The following is a 17,772-nucleotide window of genomic DNA, read 5'->3' on the forward strand; positions in this document are numbered from 1 at the left end:
TTTACAGTAGGGGGTACATTATCCCTTATAATACATGAGTGATACTCAGAGTTCCCTGTATAACTCAGCCTGCATCCTTGTGCCTTTATATGGTCACAGAACAACCCCTCAGTGACTTCTAATATCCTTATCATTTACAGTAGGGGGTACATTATCCTTATAATACATGAGTGATACTCAGAGTTCCCTGTATAACTCAGCCTGCAGCCTTGTGCCTTTATATGGTCACAGAACAACCCCTCAGTGACTTCTAATATCCTTATCATTTACAGTAGGGGGTACATTATCCCTTATAATACATGAGTGATACTCAGAGTTCCCTGTATAACTCAGCCTGCAGCCTTGTGCCCTTTCTATGGTCACAGAACAACCCCTCAGTGACTTCTAATATCCTTATCATTTACAGTAGGGGGTACATTATCCCTTATAATACATGAGTGATACTCAGAGTTCCCTGTATAACTCAGCCTGCAGCCTTGTGCCTTTATATGGTCACAGAACAACCCCTCAGTGACTTCTAATATCCTTATCATTTACAGTAGGGGGTACATTATCCCTTATAATACATGAGTGATACTCAGAGTTCCCTGTATAACTCAGCCTGCAGCCTTGTGCCTTTATATGGTCACAGAACAACCCCTCCCCTTGAAGTGAATCCAGTCTCCTCCCCCAGTACAAAGCTCTGGTTCTCTGTAATTACTACACCTGGGCTGCTCTCCTTCCCATGGTCAGACAGGAAGTTCCCTGGGTAAGTGAATACAATTTCCCCTCCAGCTCAGATTCTTTGTATTTGCTGCAAGTCTGGGTGGGGGTAGTAGCCAGGCTGAGACTGGCAATATGTGGCTAATGGGGCTGCTGTAAGTCAGACACTATATATATATATTTGGCCTGTGTGTATGTGAAATGTCAGGGCCTATTCTGATTCCCAGTCCAGGTCTGATAGTGGCCGTAGGAGGGGTATCGGGGTATCAGGGTATCGGGGTATCAGGGTATCGGGGTATCAGGGTGGGACAGGAGGTGCTTCATTAGTACAGACACAACATATGCTTCTGGCAGTTTAGGACAATTAGGAATTGGGCACAAAGGCTCCTATAAAAGCAGAGAGTTTCTGAGCCAAATAAATGACGTATGTAGATCTTTATGATATGGAGCTGACATATTCCCCAGCGCTGTACAGAGATCACATCATTCCCATCAGACAGGGGTGTTTGTTGCACCTCCATATTTCCCAGCAGCCCCTGACGCAGGGCCCGTCCCTCTTCCCTTAATAAAATCCTTATGAAATGATCAGCTGAATCCTGAATTTTCCAGTCTTGGGACCAGTGAGACTGGGAAGGGGGTGAGTTGCTCCTGCCAAGAATTCCCATTGTCTGGAAATGTCCCAACTAGACTGGGGGTGTCCCAGCAACAATAACAACAATCGTATAAAAGTGGAAAAGCTGTTGTCTACTCACACTCTCACACTCACTCACACTTGCACACTCACACACTCACTCACACTTACACACTCACTCACACCACTTACACACTCACTCACACTCTCACTTACACACTCACTCACAAACACTCACTCACACTAACTCACACACTCACTCACACTCACTCACACACTTGCACACTCTCACACACACACTCATACATACACTCACACACTCACTCACACTCACTCATACATACACTCACTCACACTCACGTATACACTCACACACACTCATACATACACTCACACACACTCACTCACACACTTACACACACTCACTCATACATACACTCACACACACTCACACACTTGCATGTGGTTGCACACTCACTCGCACACTCAATCACACACACTCACTTACACTCACACATTCGCACACTCACACACTTACTCACACACTCACTCACACATACTCGCTCGCACACACTCTCATGCGCACTGGCATGTAGTTGCACACTCGTCCCAATTACACACTCGTCACATACAACACGTCCCCCCAGCTCTGCTCCATCATCATTTATTCATACAGCGACACTGAGCATTTAGTAACACTCACAAGGCCATGAAGTGGAAGTGCAAGAGCTTACAATCTAAAGCTGGCTCTGACATTGGCTGCCAGGGCTACTCAGGTGCACATGATAGAACTGTAGTTGGTCTCATACAGGGAACATATGGGACTAAATTGTTCATGGGGAACCTTTCAGGCTCATGTGCTCCCGCCCTCCCTTTATTTACCTGCCCGGGACCATCCCATTAGCCAATAAGCTCCGAATAATAAGCTTGAAGCAACCAATCAGCTATTGAAGTGGAACAGACAGGCAATACTCCAGACTGTGTAGGAACATGACCAAGAAGGATGGAAAGTCTCTACAAGGAATTACCAAGACCACAGGGATCCCTGGGAAAAGCCGCTGCTCTCTGGCCACTAACCATATGGCCCAGTGCAAATTCAGTTCCAGGTCTGGACTGGAAGTTCAAATAGGCCCTGGCATTTCCGGTACACAGAATCCCAAACAGCCCCCGGTCCACTAAATATTGACTGTTAATATCATCTTACAGAAGCCCCTCGAGTCCAAAACTGTCAGTGACCATCCAACCCGCCCGGCACCGATTTATATGGAGGAACCGGGAGCAGAAGTTGAGATGAAGGAGAAGAAACATGGCGGAACAGCTTCTTATTCACTTCCCAAACTAATGCAACAATGTAATACTCAATACCGATGTGGAGCTTGACCTGAAACATATGGAAACCGCTGGTTGGGTGGATTTGGGGCGCCCATTGCAGGTTACAGTGGGGTACGGATCAGACTGGGGAAGTACAATCCTCCTCTGCGCCCAGTGATTCCCTGTGGTGGAACCAACCCAATTCCCTTCCATGGCACAACCAACTGAATTGCCACTAGGTGTGTGTGTGTCTGGCAGGAAGCCCAGTGGGGGGGGGATGTTGTGTTTCCACTTTACAGACCCTCAGTGACTCATGATAGACCAGAGTGCAGCAGTGAGTGAGTGTGAGTGCAGCAGTGAGTGTGAGTGCAGCAGTGAGTGAGTGTGAGTGCAGCAGTGAGTGTGAGTGCAGCAGTGAGTGAGTGTGAGTGCAGCAGTGAGTGAGTGTGAGTGCAGCAGTGAGTGCATGTGAGTGCAGCAGTGAGTGCATATGAGTGCAGCAGTGAGTGTGTGTGAGTGCAGCAGTGAGTGAGTTTGAGTGCAGCAGTGAGTGAGTGTGAGTGCAGCAGTGAGTGAGTGCAATGAGTGCAGCAGTGAGTGTGTGTGCAGCAGTGGGTGAGTGCAGCAGTGAGTGTGAGTGCAGCAGTGAGTGCAGTGAGTGAGTGAGTGTGAGTGCAGCAGTGAGTGCATGTGAGTGCACCCGTGGGTGAGTGCAGCAGTGAGTGTGAGTGCAGCAGTGAGTGAGTGTGAGTGCAGCAGTGAGTGTGAGTGCAGCAGTGGGTGAGTGCAGCAGTGAGTGTGAGTGCAGCAGTGAGTGCAGTGAGTGAGTGAGTGTGAGTGCAGCAGTGAGTGCATGTGAGTGCACCCGTGGGTGAGTGCAGCAGTGAGTGTGAGTGCAGCAGTGAGTGAGTGTGAGTGCAGCAGTGAGTGTGAGTGCAGGGGTGAGTGTGAGTGCAGCAGTGAGTGAGTGTTAGTGTGTGAGTGCAGCAGTGAGTGTGAGTGCAGCAGTGGTGAAAGGCTGACATTTTATTTGCACGTTGGCCACACTCACAGGTGAGTGACATGAGGGGGGCCCATTGTGCGTCACTGGGGGGCTCATTCCACTTGGACTTTGTGACTAAGAGTCTGTACTAGAGACACACGAGTAGCCCCCCCCCCCCGCTCATGTCTGACCCCTGTCACTTTCCTACGTGCGGCCGGGCCCCCCCCCCCAGGATCACTGTAAAGCCTGTAGGTTCCTCAGGAGGGGAGGGAACTCTGAGCCTTTATACAAGGGACGAAGCAAATTGTTTATATAAAAATAACAGAAATTCCTTGTCCTTATTCCAAATCCTGAATAAAGTGCTGGGGGTCGGCTGACGCATATGTAATTGCCCCCCTAGGGACCCCTTTATTCCATCCCAACCCCCTGTATCCAGTACTCGGCCCCAGACTTGTGCTGCTGCTATAGAGAGAGAGTGGCAATAGCACCAATGGGCAACTGTGAGAAAGTCCCATCCACTGGGGGGCGCCACTGCTCTACAGCCATGAGACTAAATATTGTTCATTTATACAGAGCTGCACATTTATATTCATCAGACAAATAAATACAAATATACACACTGCCCCAAAGAGCTTACAATCTAAGTTAAGTATCTGCACATTCCATTATTCTCTATCCAAACACTTATAAAGGGTTAAGTGCTGCACTCGGCCAACTCCCAGCACCCTGTTCTGTGTGTAACGTCACTAATTGATATTCGGCACCAGCGCTGGGACCTCGGATCAGATACAGAACGGACTTTGTTATGGGAATTCCCCGAAATGGTTAGAATTTCACTTTTTTACTTGGAAATTCAGCAATTGCACGAGCTTCTTATTCTTATTCACTATCACTCGGCTGCGGAGGAAACCAAAACCTGAGCAAAGCCTGACACTGCCCCCCAGATACCTACACTATACATGGGCCTTTGAGTTTAATCAACTTCTTTATAACTTCTAATATCCTTATCATTTACAGTAGGGGGTATATTATCCCTAATAATACATGAGTGATACTCAGAGTTCCCTGTATAACTCAGCCTGCAGCCTTGTGTCTTTATATGGTCACAGAACAACCCCTCAGTGACTTCTAATATCCTTATCATTTACAGTAGGGGGTACATTATCCCTTATAATACATGAGTGATACTCAGAGTTCCCTGTATAACTCAGCCTGCAGCCTTGTGCCTTTATATGGTCACAGAACAACCCCTCAGTGACTTCTAATATCCTTATCATTTACAGTAGAGGGTACATTATCCCTTATAATACATGAGTGATACTCAGAGTTCCCTGTATAACTCAGCCTGCAGCCTTGTGTCTTTATATGGTCACAGCACAACCCCTCAGTGACTTCTAATATCCTTATCATTTACAGTAGGGGGTACATTATCCCTTATAATACATGAGTGATACTCAGAGTTCCCTGTATAACTCAGCCTGCAGCCTTGTACCTTTATATGGTCACAGAACAACCCCTCAGTGACTTCTAATATCCTTATCATTTACAGTAGGGGGTACATTATCCCTTATAATACATAAGTGATACTCAGAGTTCCCTGTATAACTCAGCCTGCAGCCTTGTGTCTTTATATGGTCACAGAACAACCCTCAGTGACTTCTAATACCTTATCATTTACAGTAGGGGGTACATTATCCCTTATAATACATGAGTGATACTCAGAGTTCCCTGTATAACTCAGCCTGCAGCCTTGTACCTTTATATGGTTCACAGAAACAACCCTCAGTGACTTCTAATATCCTTATCATTTACAGTAGGGGGTACATTATCCCTTATAATACATGAGTGATACTCAGAGTTCCCTGTATAACTCAGCCTGCAGCCTTGTGTCTTTATATGGTCACAGAACAACCCCTCAGTGACTTCTAATATCCTTATCATTTAAAGTAGGGGGTACGTTATCTCTTATAATACATAAGTGATAATCTACTGGGTGTCACTGGTTTCCATTAAAGGAATATTTACCAGGAGACCAAAGACAATACTGACTCTAGTGACCTGCCCCAAACTAATATCCAGGGGAGGGCCCCTCTGCTAATCCGTGTCGCTATAGCTTTAAGCAAACAATAGAAGTGGCGTCTCCTCGCGTCGCTCCAATCTGCCCAAACTGCTGCACCTCATGTGACTTATCTGTGGAGCTGCTGCAGGGATCACTCTGAAGAGCATTAGGGGTCAGAGATTTGTATTTTGAGGGGTGTGGTTTCTGATCTACAGACAGATGTGTATGAAAAGGGGAAATAAACATGAATATAAAGGGGGTCGCTGGTGTTCCAAGGAATTCTTGTGTTTATATTCTGGGCCCAGTGACTGTTCTATAGAATTACTGCCCAAAGTTGGTTTTTATTAAGGGGTTGTGCCCCCCTCAGTAGCATAGTGGCCACAATGAAGTGTTTCCCATGTGTGTTGCCTTTGTTAGTGTGGCCTTTAATCTGTGGCTAAATATTGACTCATGTGAGGCCTGAGTGTGACTTTCCAGACTGTGAATCAGCCTCGTCCAGTTTATTTATCAATGTGATTCAGTAAATAGTGGAACTCACTACGGGTGTCACATGATCGAGTCCCATAATATAATAGTCCCACTGAATATAAACCTGGGCTCCTTATTCTGCTTCAGACAAAAACAACTTTAATGAGTTAATGGCCCGGGGAACCGGCGTGTCTGGCCTTTTAACTTGCCCGGCGGCACAAAGGCTGAGCAAGAACAATGAACAACATGGGGTGTGACACTAATAACACACTGAACAACTTGTCTCCACGTCAGCTCACCTGCCCAAAGCCACGATGGTGGAATACTGGGGGGATGGACATGTAGATTCTCAGCTCATCCCCAATGTGGCACCCCCTTATTTCATCGCCATCATGTTCTCCATAAGACTCAGCTTTGGTGCCACCATCTAATAATTTGTATAGAACTCAGAACAGGTATCAACTACAGCTTAAATATCATATTCCCTATGGTGGGGCCACTGTACCTAAAGTTCTGATTGGACAATGTGACTTATGAACTCTGATATGAAACCAATAGTAACAAGAGCAAATCCAGATGACTTTGGGCCACACTCGTATACAAAGAGCCCTCAGGCCCATAGGCCAAGTCTATTGATCTCCAGCTGCCCAATAAGATGAAAGAAGAATCAAACTTGACGTCCACCGTGACTATGAGAGACGTAGTCATTATCACTGGTCCCACCAAGAGCTCGGTCAAGCCAACCGCTATGGGACAATATTGATGCACATTCTGAGCTCACTATTGTTCTGCAATAGATTAAAACTGGATAAACAAAGACCATCTGGAACACCCGCTTCTGTAATGACCCACCAACTGCCACTGGTTCCTGGACTGAAAATTGCTGAACCCACCAGGAGAGACCAACCCAAGGAATCAATGAAGAGGACATTTCAGAAAGAAAGACCAGTTGACTTTCCATATTCAAGGTTGAGAAACCTGTAATGTCCATATGACAGATGGGTGCCTGTGATGGGAGAAGGTGGGAGCCAATATCGATGGAGGGTTGAAGAATGCTTGGGAACAAGAAGTGGAGAAATGGAACCAGGCTGAATCATTAGAGACACCAAGAGGCCAGAGGGCCACCAGGCTGTTATTGGGCTCTTCAATATTAGTCAATCAGAGGCCTATATCACGGCACCAGCAAGTGGACCTTTATAAGAGGACTTCCTAGGCTAGTAGCCATTCTAGTCTACAGGTCTGACCTTTACAGCCTTAACTGGACCTTTATAAGAGGACTTCCTAGGCTAGTAGCCATTCTAGTCTACAGGTCTGACCTTTATAGCCTTAACTGGACCTTTATAAGAGGACTTCCTAGGCTAGTAGCCATTCTAGTCTACAGGTCTGACCTTTATACCCTTTACTGGACCTTTATAAGAGGAATAGAGGGAGGGGGATGGACATGTATCTTCTCAGCTGATCCCCAATGTGGCCCCCCTTGATTGAGGAAACGCTGTGTCTTTTTTGGCCAGGGAATGGTGTTTATATGAACCCCCGACCTTTCTCTCCCCCCCCCCCCCGACTGACGTGAGTTTATGTTACGTGCTCTTAACTCTTAACCTCCCGCCCAACCTGCACCTCAGATAATTCACTATATTCACAGACACAAAGTCCTCCCAATAGCAGCTTTGCACTGTAGAAATACTGCTCCCCATGATTTGCAGCAGTGGAATAAAGTAAGGACTGAGTGAGACTCAGGGTGAGAAGAAAGTAAAGTGAGGCCACGGCATTATAGAGACAGTGGTTTGTATATAATAAATATATACATAGGTCTGATACACTAGTTATGTATTGTGCTCCAATGAATAATATGGACTCACTTCTAACACAAATCATTTAGGAGACTTGAATGTAAAGTGGAAATATCTGATCTGAAATATCTGATTTAATTCTGATCTCCCTGGACCCACGTCAGTTTATGGAATAATATTGGCCAATAGATGGGGGGCACAGAGCCCCCCTGATCTCCCTCGTCCTACAGCCTCTCAGTGTTAATGTTCATTTCAGTAGGAGACACAAAGGTGCAATAAGAAGGGAGCAGAGGTGGGACATTGTGTAGTTATGGACAGTGTATTATTATTATTACTATTTATTTACACATTATAGGGACCCCTTCCCTGTACTTGTGCTGATAACTTGCTGAGGCTACAGCCTGTGTGTGAGTTATTCAAGTGTCACTCCTTGTCTCTGGGGAACTTCACTAGGGTGGTCCCACTGTGATACACACATTTATACACACATTTATATACACACACTCACACTGTGATACACACACACATTTATATACACATTTATATACACACACACACACACACTGTGATACACACACACATTTATATACACATTTATATACACACACACACACACACTGTGATACACACACACATTTATATACACATTTATATACACACACACACACACACTGTGATACATCACACATTTATATACACATTTATATCACACACAACACACACACACACAATTTATATACACATTTATATACACACACACACACACACTGTGATACACACACATACATTTATATAACACACTCACACACTGTGATACACACACACATTTATATACACATTTATATACACACACTCACACACTGTGATACACACACACATTTATATACACATTTATATACACACACTCACACACTGTGATACACACACACATTTATATACACATTTATATACACACACACACACTGTGATACACACACACATTTATATATACATTTATATACACACACACTGTGACACACACACACACAGGTATAGGGAAGTGACAGACAGGTATGGGGGGGGCGTGTGCATTGCACCATTAAATCTCTCTTTCCTGCACTTTCAGACTCACATTCTTTTGGGGGCTGGGGCTGAGTGTGTGACAGGACTTCATTATTGTACAAGGGGGAGGTGATGTACTTAGAGTTTTCTTCTGATTTCCCAGCAGCCCCCAGGGACAGACCTGCACAGCAGCACCCGCCTCTCCAGCCCGGGACCCATGGAATTAGCACCCAGAAACACCTTGAGGATCCACAGCAGCACCTCCTGGTGAGTCACCTCCATAATCCCCCCCAACCCCCTGCTGGGACCCCCAGACCCCCCCACCCACAGCCGCCTTCACTTACTTGTACAACATTTCAGCTGACACTTAATACAACTGTATGTCCTAGTGTAGGGGGGGCAATACAACTGTCTGCTTGTGTTTTACACACATATATATATTAGTGTAAGGGGGGCAATACAATTGGCAGTGTGTGTGTTTCACTATTGTGAATATTAGTGTAAGGGGGGGGGCAATACAACTACCTGCTTGTGTTTCACTATTGTGTGTATATAGTGTAGTGCAGGGGGGCAGTGTTATACATGAATGTAGATACAGTTGTGAATTTAGGAAATGAAAGTGAATAAAGTGCAGCTATCAGATATGTGTGTGTGTGTGTGTTTGTGTGTAGAGTGTGTGTGTGTGTGTGTAGAGTGTGTGTGTGTAGAGTGTGTGTGTGTGTGTATGTGTGTGTAGAGTGTATGTATGTGTGTGTGTAGAGTGTGTGTGTGTAGAGTGTGTGTGTGTGTAGAGTGTGTGTGTGTGTGTGTGTATGTGTGTGTAGAGTGTGTGTGTGTGTGTGTAGAGTGTGTGTGTGTGTATGTGTGTGTGTGTGTAGAGTGTGTGTGTGTGTGTATGTGTGTGTAGAGTGTGTGTGTGTGTAGAGTGTGTGTAGAGTGTGTGTGTGTGTAGAGTGTGATAATGTCACTACAGGGAGGTGCTGGGGGGCAAGTGTAAACTCCTCAGAGGGGGGGCTCCCAAGTCAGACAGAGGATCAGAGAGATATTTGTCGGCTGAATTTCCCTGCCAGGTGGAATATTTCAGTTCATATCATTACACTCAGTTCTTTCACATTTCTTCCAATATTAACCCTTTCAGTAAAGTGACCGTACGAGTCACACGTCGGCGCAGCAGCGCAGTAAATGCATTTGGTTGAATTGCAGTCACTGAGAAATATGCATTTTTTACTACAGTGCAGCAAAGCTTGTACCAGAGACATTCCTGCTCGACCTGTAGCCAATCAGAGCACTGGAATATGCACAAGTCTTTACAAGTTTAAATTGACCTGTAATCACAGTGTTAAAACACTCACAGGCCAATGTGCAGCCAATCAGGGCACTGAACCCTCAGAGGCAGCCAATGAGAGCATTAGAGAAGAAGAAATCTGCAGTAACCCAGAGCCTGGTGTGGTGACATGAACCTGCCCACAACATGCCACGGGCAATATGAGCAGACAAAGGGGAAGTCATTAGGAAAAACAAATTGTGTCCAGGAATATCCATCACTGTATTGTATGGACATGAGCTGAGCTTCATCAAGTGACCATGGAATCCCCCTCAGGGTCAGTCTCCCCCCGTATATACAGTATATATATATATATATAAACCTTAAGCTGAGAGATATAAGCTGCATGTAATACTCGCTGGGCTATAGTTCTGCTGTTCCTGTACGAGGGCTTCCCTGGGTCCCATAAGGGTATTAAAGCCCCTTGCAACTAATTCTACTTGACCCACCAAATCAATTGGGTTTTAGAAGGGAGCGCAGGCACAAATCATTGCGAATGAGCCGGCAAATGTGTCATATACTTGCCCTTTAAACCTCCCATCTTCTCCTCTAAGCACCTTCAGTCAGACACAAACATCCAGGCAATGAGCAGACTCTCAGCCGACCCCTAGAAACAGAGAGAGTGAAGTGGGGCCTAAGTAAGTGCTCCATATTGTCTCTCAGATGTGCAATGTTAGTCAATATGGCAACTCCCGCACACTGAGAAGGGACAGAGAGAGACGTGTTTATAGGGTCTAGTCTAGGGGGTATAAATATAGAGAGAGAGGCCTTGACATTGGGGCCTTATAAAAATATGTGATTATGAAATGTAAAGAAACAGGAAGCCAAAGTGTCACACTTAGGGATAGTGAGAGATGATAGTGATAGAGATGATAGAGATAGTAGTGATAGAGATGATAGAGATAGTGAGAGATGATAGTGAGAGATGATAGTGAGAGATGATAGTGATAGAGATGATAGAGATAGTGATAGAGATGATAGAGATAGTGAGAGATGATAGAGATAGTGAGAGATGATAGTGAGAGATGATAGCGAGAGATGATAGAGATAGTGAGAGATGATAGTGAGAGATGATAGTGAGAGATGATAGAGATAGTGAGAGATGATAGAGATAGTGAGAGATGATAGAGATAGTGAGAGATGATAGTGAGAGATGATAGTGAGAGATGACAGAGATAGTGAGAGATGATAGAGATAGTGAGAGATGATAGAGATGGTGAGAGATGATAGAGATAGTGAGAGATGATAGTGAGAGATGATAGTGAGAGATGATAGAGATGGTGAGAGATGATAGAGATAGTGAGAGATGATAGAGATAGTGAGAGATGATAGCGAGAGATGATAGAGATAGTGAGAGATAGTGAGAGATGTCAGCCATCACTTTTATTATTTAAACATATAAAATAAGCCTGTTTGGCTAATGAATACACTGGCTTGTAACAAGGCCACCTTTGAAATGGGGATGAATATCTGTTCTTTGTAAAGAACCTTTGAATTCACTGATATTCAGAGATTAGAGTGTTACTGCTTCCTGGTCTGGGGCTGCTCTCCTCCCAGTGTCAGCAAAGGAGTTGGACGTGTGCCAGTAACACCCCAATAGCTTCCCTGGGCTGTGCACCCCTCTGTGAAGGATCCCCAGGAATCACCATGTTTAATGCAGTTATTTAACAGAATAACGGGACCCCCTGACATGTGACACAAGTGTGAGTGGGTTAAAGGCTCCAATAGATTCACTTTCATTGTCTCTTCCCCAATTCAGATTTACAGCTTCAGCCAAATGTTACAACTACGGAGCCACAACTCCCTGCGACTAAAGGCAAAACATAAGGGCAGAGAGCGGGAGACTTTGCTTTATGGTAAAGGAGGTGCTGGAGGCAAAACATAAGGGCAGAGAGTGGGAGACTTTGCTTTATGGTAAATGAGGTGCTGGAGGCAAAACATAAGGGCAGAGAGCGGGAGACTTTGCTTTATGGTAAATGAGGTGCTGGAGGCAAAACATAAGGGCAGAGAGCGGGAGACTTTGCTTTATGGTAAATGAAGGTGCTGGAGGCAAAACTAAGGGCAGAGATGCGGGAGATTTGCTTTGGTAAAGGAGGTGCTGGAGGCAAAACATAAGGGCAGAGAGTGGGAGAGTTTGCTATTGGTAAAGGAGGTGCTGGAGGCAAACTAAGGCAGAGAGGCGGGAGAAGTTTGCTTTATGGTAAATGAGGTGCTGGAGGAAACATAAGGGCAGAGAGCGGGGAGACTTTTGCTTTATGGTAAAGGAGGTGTGGAGGCAAAACATAAGGGCAGAGAGCGGGAGACTTTGCTTTATGGTAAATGAGGTGCTGGAGGCAAAAACATAAAGGGCAGAAGACGGGGAGACTTTGCTTTATGGGTAAAGGGAGGTGCTGGAGGCAAAACATACAGCGGCAGAGGAGCGGGAGACTTGCTTATGGTAAAGAGGTGCTGGAGGCAAAACAGTAAGGGCAAGAGAGTGGGAGACTTTGCTTATGGTAAATGGGTGCTGGAGCGCAAAACATAAGGGCAGAGAGCGGGAGACTTTGCTTTATGGTAAAGGAGGTGCTGGAGGCAAAACATAAGGGCAGAGAGCGGGAGACTTTGCTTTATGGTAAAGGAGGTGCTGGAGGCAAAACATAAGGGCAGAGAGTGGGAGACTTTGCTTTATGGTAAATGAGGTGCTGGAGGCAAAACATAAGGGCAGAGAGTGGGAGACTTTGCTTTATGGTAAAGGAGGTGCTGGAGGCAAAACATAAGGGCAGAGAGCGGGAGACTTTGCTTTATGGTAAAGGAGGTGCTGGAGGCAAAACATAAGGGCAGAGAGTTGCTTTACTGCGAGATCTGCTCCAGGCCCAATGTGATCCAGTTACACAAAGTGACAACCTGAAACCTGATGACTTGTACTTTGTGACTCACAAACCTGTTTAGTGAGAGACACAGAATGGAGCCCAGCTGGCCCAGGATACTCGTGCCCATCTCACTGTAATACTAGCCACATACACTGGCACAAACTGCGGGTACAAGTCAGCTGACATGTCCCAATTCACATGTGATTTGTCACAACCAATTAATATAAATATACTTGCTGCTCTTTCCTTATGTACATGATACAACACACGCTACTGTACATGATACAACACACGCTACTGTACATGATACAACACACGCTACTGTACATGATATAACACACGCTACTGTACATGATACAACACACGCTACTGGACATGATACAACACACGCTACTGTACATGATATAACACACGCTACTGTACATGATACAACACACGCTACTGTACATGATATAACACACGCTACTGTACATGATATAACACACGCTACTGTACATGATACAACACACGCTACTGTACATGATATAACACACGCTACTGTACATGATATAACACACGCTACTGTACATGATACAACACACGCTACTGTACATGATATAACACATGCTACTGTACATGATACAACACACGCTACTGTACATGATATAACACACGCTACTGTACATGATACAACACACGCTACTGAACATGATATAACACACGCTACTGTACATGATATAACACACGCTACTGTACATGATACAACACACGCTACTGTACATGATATAACACACGCTACTGTACATGATATAACACACGCTACTGTACATGATATAACACACGCTACTGTACATGATACAACACACGCTACTGTACATGATACAACACACGCTACTGTACATGATACAACACACGCTACTGTACATGATACAACACACGCTACTGTACATGATACAACACACGCTACTGTACATGATATAACACACGCTACTGTACATGATACAACACACGCTACTGTACATGATACAACACACACATGTATTGGGTGACGGTTATTCTGATGAGCTGTAAACTGAGCCTGATGCAAAAAAGAGAGAGAGAAATAGCAGAAGTGAAGTGCAAATAAAAAGGAAGAGGGACAAGGGGAGGGGACACACTGTTTCCTTTCAGCACGTAAAGACCAGACAGACAGACGCACAGACAGACAGACAAGAGAAGTCGTATCATTGGTCAGAGTTGGGCTGGAAAGAGCCGAGAGTCACAGGTAGGAATTATCCCTCCACTGGGAGCCCAATCTATTCTCTATATTTATAGGCATAGAAATGGCACAATTCTTTAGCTTTCCCTTTATATTTCTCTCTCAGTCGTCTGGATGAGTCACTTACATTAGTCCCTATATGGCCTCCCCTTTGGCACTTGTATGGACAGAGTAGTGGTTACATGGAGCAGCCGCACAGCGCAGGTCTGAGCAGATGAGCAGATTGTGTATCTGCCAATAGTCACCTGTTACAGGGGGTAGAAAGCAAATACTTAAAGCCCAGGTTCCACCTTCTGATATGAGATTATTATTATACGCTGTGATACTCAGTCCCACTGTACCAATCAGAAGGGCAACATTTGCACCTCTCACACTGAACGTTAAGTATTATATCCCACGTGTAAATAACTCTCCTCACATGACGTATATTGACTAGAACTATAGACTGTAAGTAGCAGCTCTGCAGTTGGGCGTATTTATTACATGGGCTTGTGAAGGACTGGCCTTCTATGGTCACTATGGTCAGTGACCCCGTGTATTCACTCTGCTGTTTTATTATTCAGCTGCATCTTTATTATTTTTCCTTTGCATTCATTTGCCAGACTAACAGGCCGGTTTTATATATATATATATATTTACTTTCAACCTCACTTATTATATTACTTCCATTTAAAGCACTTGGCAGTTGCTAGGGTCAGCCACCTGTTAGCAACTGCAGCCAAAATCCACTCCTTTCTTATCTTATCCCAGGCAGGTGTATAAGAGATACATTTCTTTATATCTTAAAGGGGCAATGATCTCATATCGCTCGGCATATTTTTTAGCCATCATTTTGAGAGCTGCCATAATGCTTTGCACTTCCAAGGTAAAGTGAAATACTCTCCCCACTTTTCTCAGGGTGGCCATAAAATATAGTAGGGAGCATAGTTAGTGAATGAAGCACGGAGGGCTCCTTCCTTCCCCACTTCCTTCTGTCTTTCCTTCCTTCCCTCCCTCCCTCTTTCCTTCCTTCCTTCCTTCCTTCCTTCCTTCCTTCCTTCCTTCCTTCCTTCCTCCTTCCTTCCTTCCTTCCTTCCCTCCCTCCCTCCCTCCCTCCCTCCCTTCCTTCCTTCCTTCCTTCCTTCCTTCCTTCCTCCTTCTTTCCTTCCTCCTTCTTTCCTTCCCTCCCTCCCTCCTTCCTTCCTTCCTTCCTTCCTCCTTCCTCCTTCTTTCCTCCCTCCCTCCCTCCTTCCTTCCTTCCTTCCTTCCTTCCTTCCTCCTTCCTCCTTCTTTCCTCCCTCCCTCCTTCCCTCCGTCCTTCCTTCCTTCCTTCCTTCCTTCCTTCCTGTGTTTCTATTAACTAACCCCTGTTCCCCATAGAACGAGGATCTCACTGTGTCTATGAGAGGGGTCAGCAGTTGTGTCGAGTCCCACTCCCATACGATGCAATTGTATATTTATATACACCCCCTGCAGTTCCATTGCTCTTAGTACAGTCTTAAAGGGGAAGAAACCATTTTAATGAAATAACGGTATTATTTTTACATGAAATTTCTGTTTTTCAGAGGATTCTGCGTCTCAGCCATAAGTAACTTCTGATGGTTTCCTGACGCCATTGCAATGGAAGAAAGTGAATCACAAGCCCCTGTGCCCCCCCATGGGATCTCCTTGGTATCCTCCCCCGTTCGGGCGGTCATACGAATTCGCAGAAAGATCCGGACGATGAAAAAGAGCCGTCTCCAGGTGGACCTGACCGGAGAACGTTCTTTGGACAGCGCCAAGGCGTCTTTACGCCGTCAGATTTCCATGGACAGGGCCTCCTTATTTAAGTCGTCCACCTATGAAAAACAGCAGTATTTTAATTTTGACACGCCCACGTTGGAGAAACTGGCATTGACTAGCCAAATCCGCAAAAGGAATCGCAACAAGTCGAGGCACGTTCTGTACCCCGGCAACGTTAGAAAGTGTCTCCCCGTTGAGCAGAAGAGCAAGGCCAAGCGTTGTCTTCTACTCTTCGTAGGGATCGTTTGCTTTCAGATCTTCAACGCCATCGAGAACTTGGACGATAACCTTCAGAAATATGATTTAGATGGACTGGAAAAGACTTTGCAGAGGGAGGTGTTTGGGCAAACAAGAGCCATTGAGAAATTAATGGACCACTTGAAGGATTATCTAGCCACACATTATCACAACAAGCCTTTAGTTCTTTCATTTAACGGGCCCAGTGGGGTCGGCAAGAGCCACACAGGCCGATTGTTGGCCAAACATTTCCGTTCGGTTGTGGATAACGATTTTGTTCTTCAATATTACACCAATCACAACTGCCCCAATGAGAGTGATGTCATACAGTGCCAAGCGGAGGTGTCTGCTATGATATCCCAGATGATCTCCAGGGCTGAGATTGAGGAGAAGATCCCTGTGTTTTTATTCGATGAGGTAGAGGCCATGCCCGTGGCACTATTGGACGTGTTGCACAGTTACTTCCAACTCAATCAAAGTAACGAGTATCTGAACGTCGTGTATATCCTTATCAGCAATATCGGGGGCCACGAGATCACCAAGTTTGTTCTGCAGAATGTTTCCAACGACTTCTTCAACCTTCCCCAGGAACTCCACCAGATTGTGCTCAGCTCCCTCCGGAAACATCACTCGCTCTGGGACGTTGCTGAGATTGTTCCTTTTACCCTCTTGGAGAAAAGACACATTTTGGATTGTTTCTTAGATGAACTGCTACGGGAAGGCTTTTATCCAGACCATAGTAACATCGAGAGCCTAGCGGGGCAGCTCCGGTACTACATTAAGGGAAACCAGGAGTTCTCCATCTCGGGGTGCAAACAGGTTGTGGCCAAGGTCAATCTTCTACAGCCGTATACATGAATGTTATACAGGCAAAACCAAACATGTTCTGCCCTAGTTATACTTGTAAATAATAAAGTTATATTCCACTTTGATTGAATTTGTGTCATTCCTGTAGACCTACCACAAAGTGGAAAAGATTTTGGGGTGCAACACTTTATACAAGTTCTTAATGGGTATGTGAGGTTTCCCTTTAAGCCTCTGCACTCCTGAGTGCTCACAAATAACCAGATAAATGCTACAAGCTATGGTGCTCACAAGTTCTGAGCCAACAACCTCTCCACTAAAGGGGGTTACGGCACTTATGTCCCCACCTACAGGCCCACCAGGTCTTGACGGAGATCTATAATAGGCCCTGGCATTTAAAGTACACAGATGCCCAAACAGACACCCACAGGTCCAATTAATAGTGTCTCTGGGATCTTAGAGCACCCCTCAATATTTGCCAGGCCTTAGGCCCAGCAAGGAAGGACCACTGAGGACCCCACATGCCGGGTAATGCTGGGACAGGCATCAACTATTAAGAATAGAAAGATCCATATG

General features: G+C 45.3%; 1 protein-coding gene across 4 annotated transcripts; it reads left to right on the forward strand.

The window, feature by feature from the left end:
• The first annotated feature begins 638 nt into the window (after nucleotides 1-638).
• tor4a.L (torsin family 4, member A L homeolog) lies at nucleotides 639-17,324 on the forward strand. 4 transcript variants are annotated; one of them, XM_018229215.2, is made up of 3 exons: nucleotides 639-748; nucleotides 9,148-9,251; nucleotides 15,939-17,324. In XM_018229215.2, exon 3 carries the CDS (start codon nucleotides 15,994-15,996, stop codon nucleotides 17,248-17,250), a length of 1,257 nt encoding a protein of 418 aa, XP_018084704.1. In that variant the 5' UTR covers nucleotides 639-748; nucleotides 9,148-9,251; nucleotides 15,939-15,993; the 3' UTR covers nucleotides 17,251-17,324.
• Nucleotides 17,325-17,772: the final 448 nt, after the last annotated feature.

This window comes from Xenopus laevis, chromosome 8L (assembly GCF_017654675.1).
Source record: "Xenopus laevis strain J_2021 chromosome 8L, Xenopus_laevis_v10.1, whole genome shotgun sequence".
NCBI lineage: Eukaryota > Metazoa > Chordata > Amphibia > Anura > Pipidae > Xenopus > Xenopus laevis.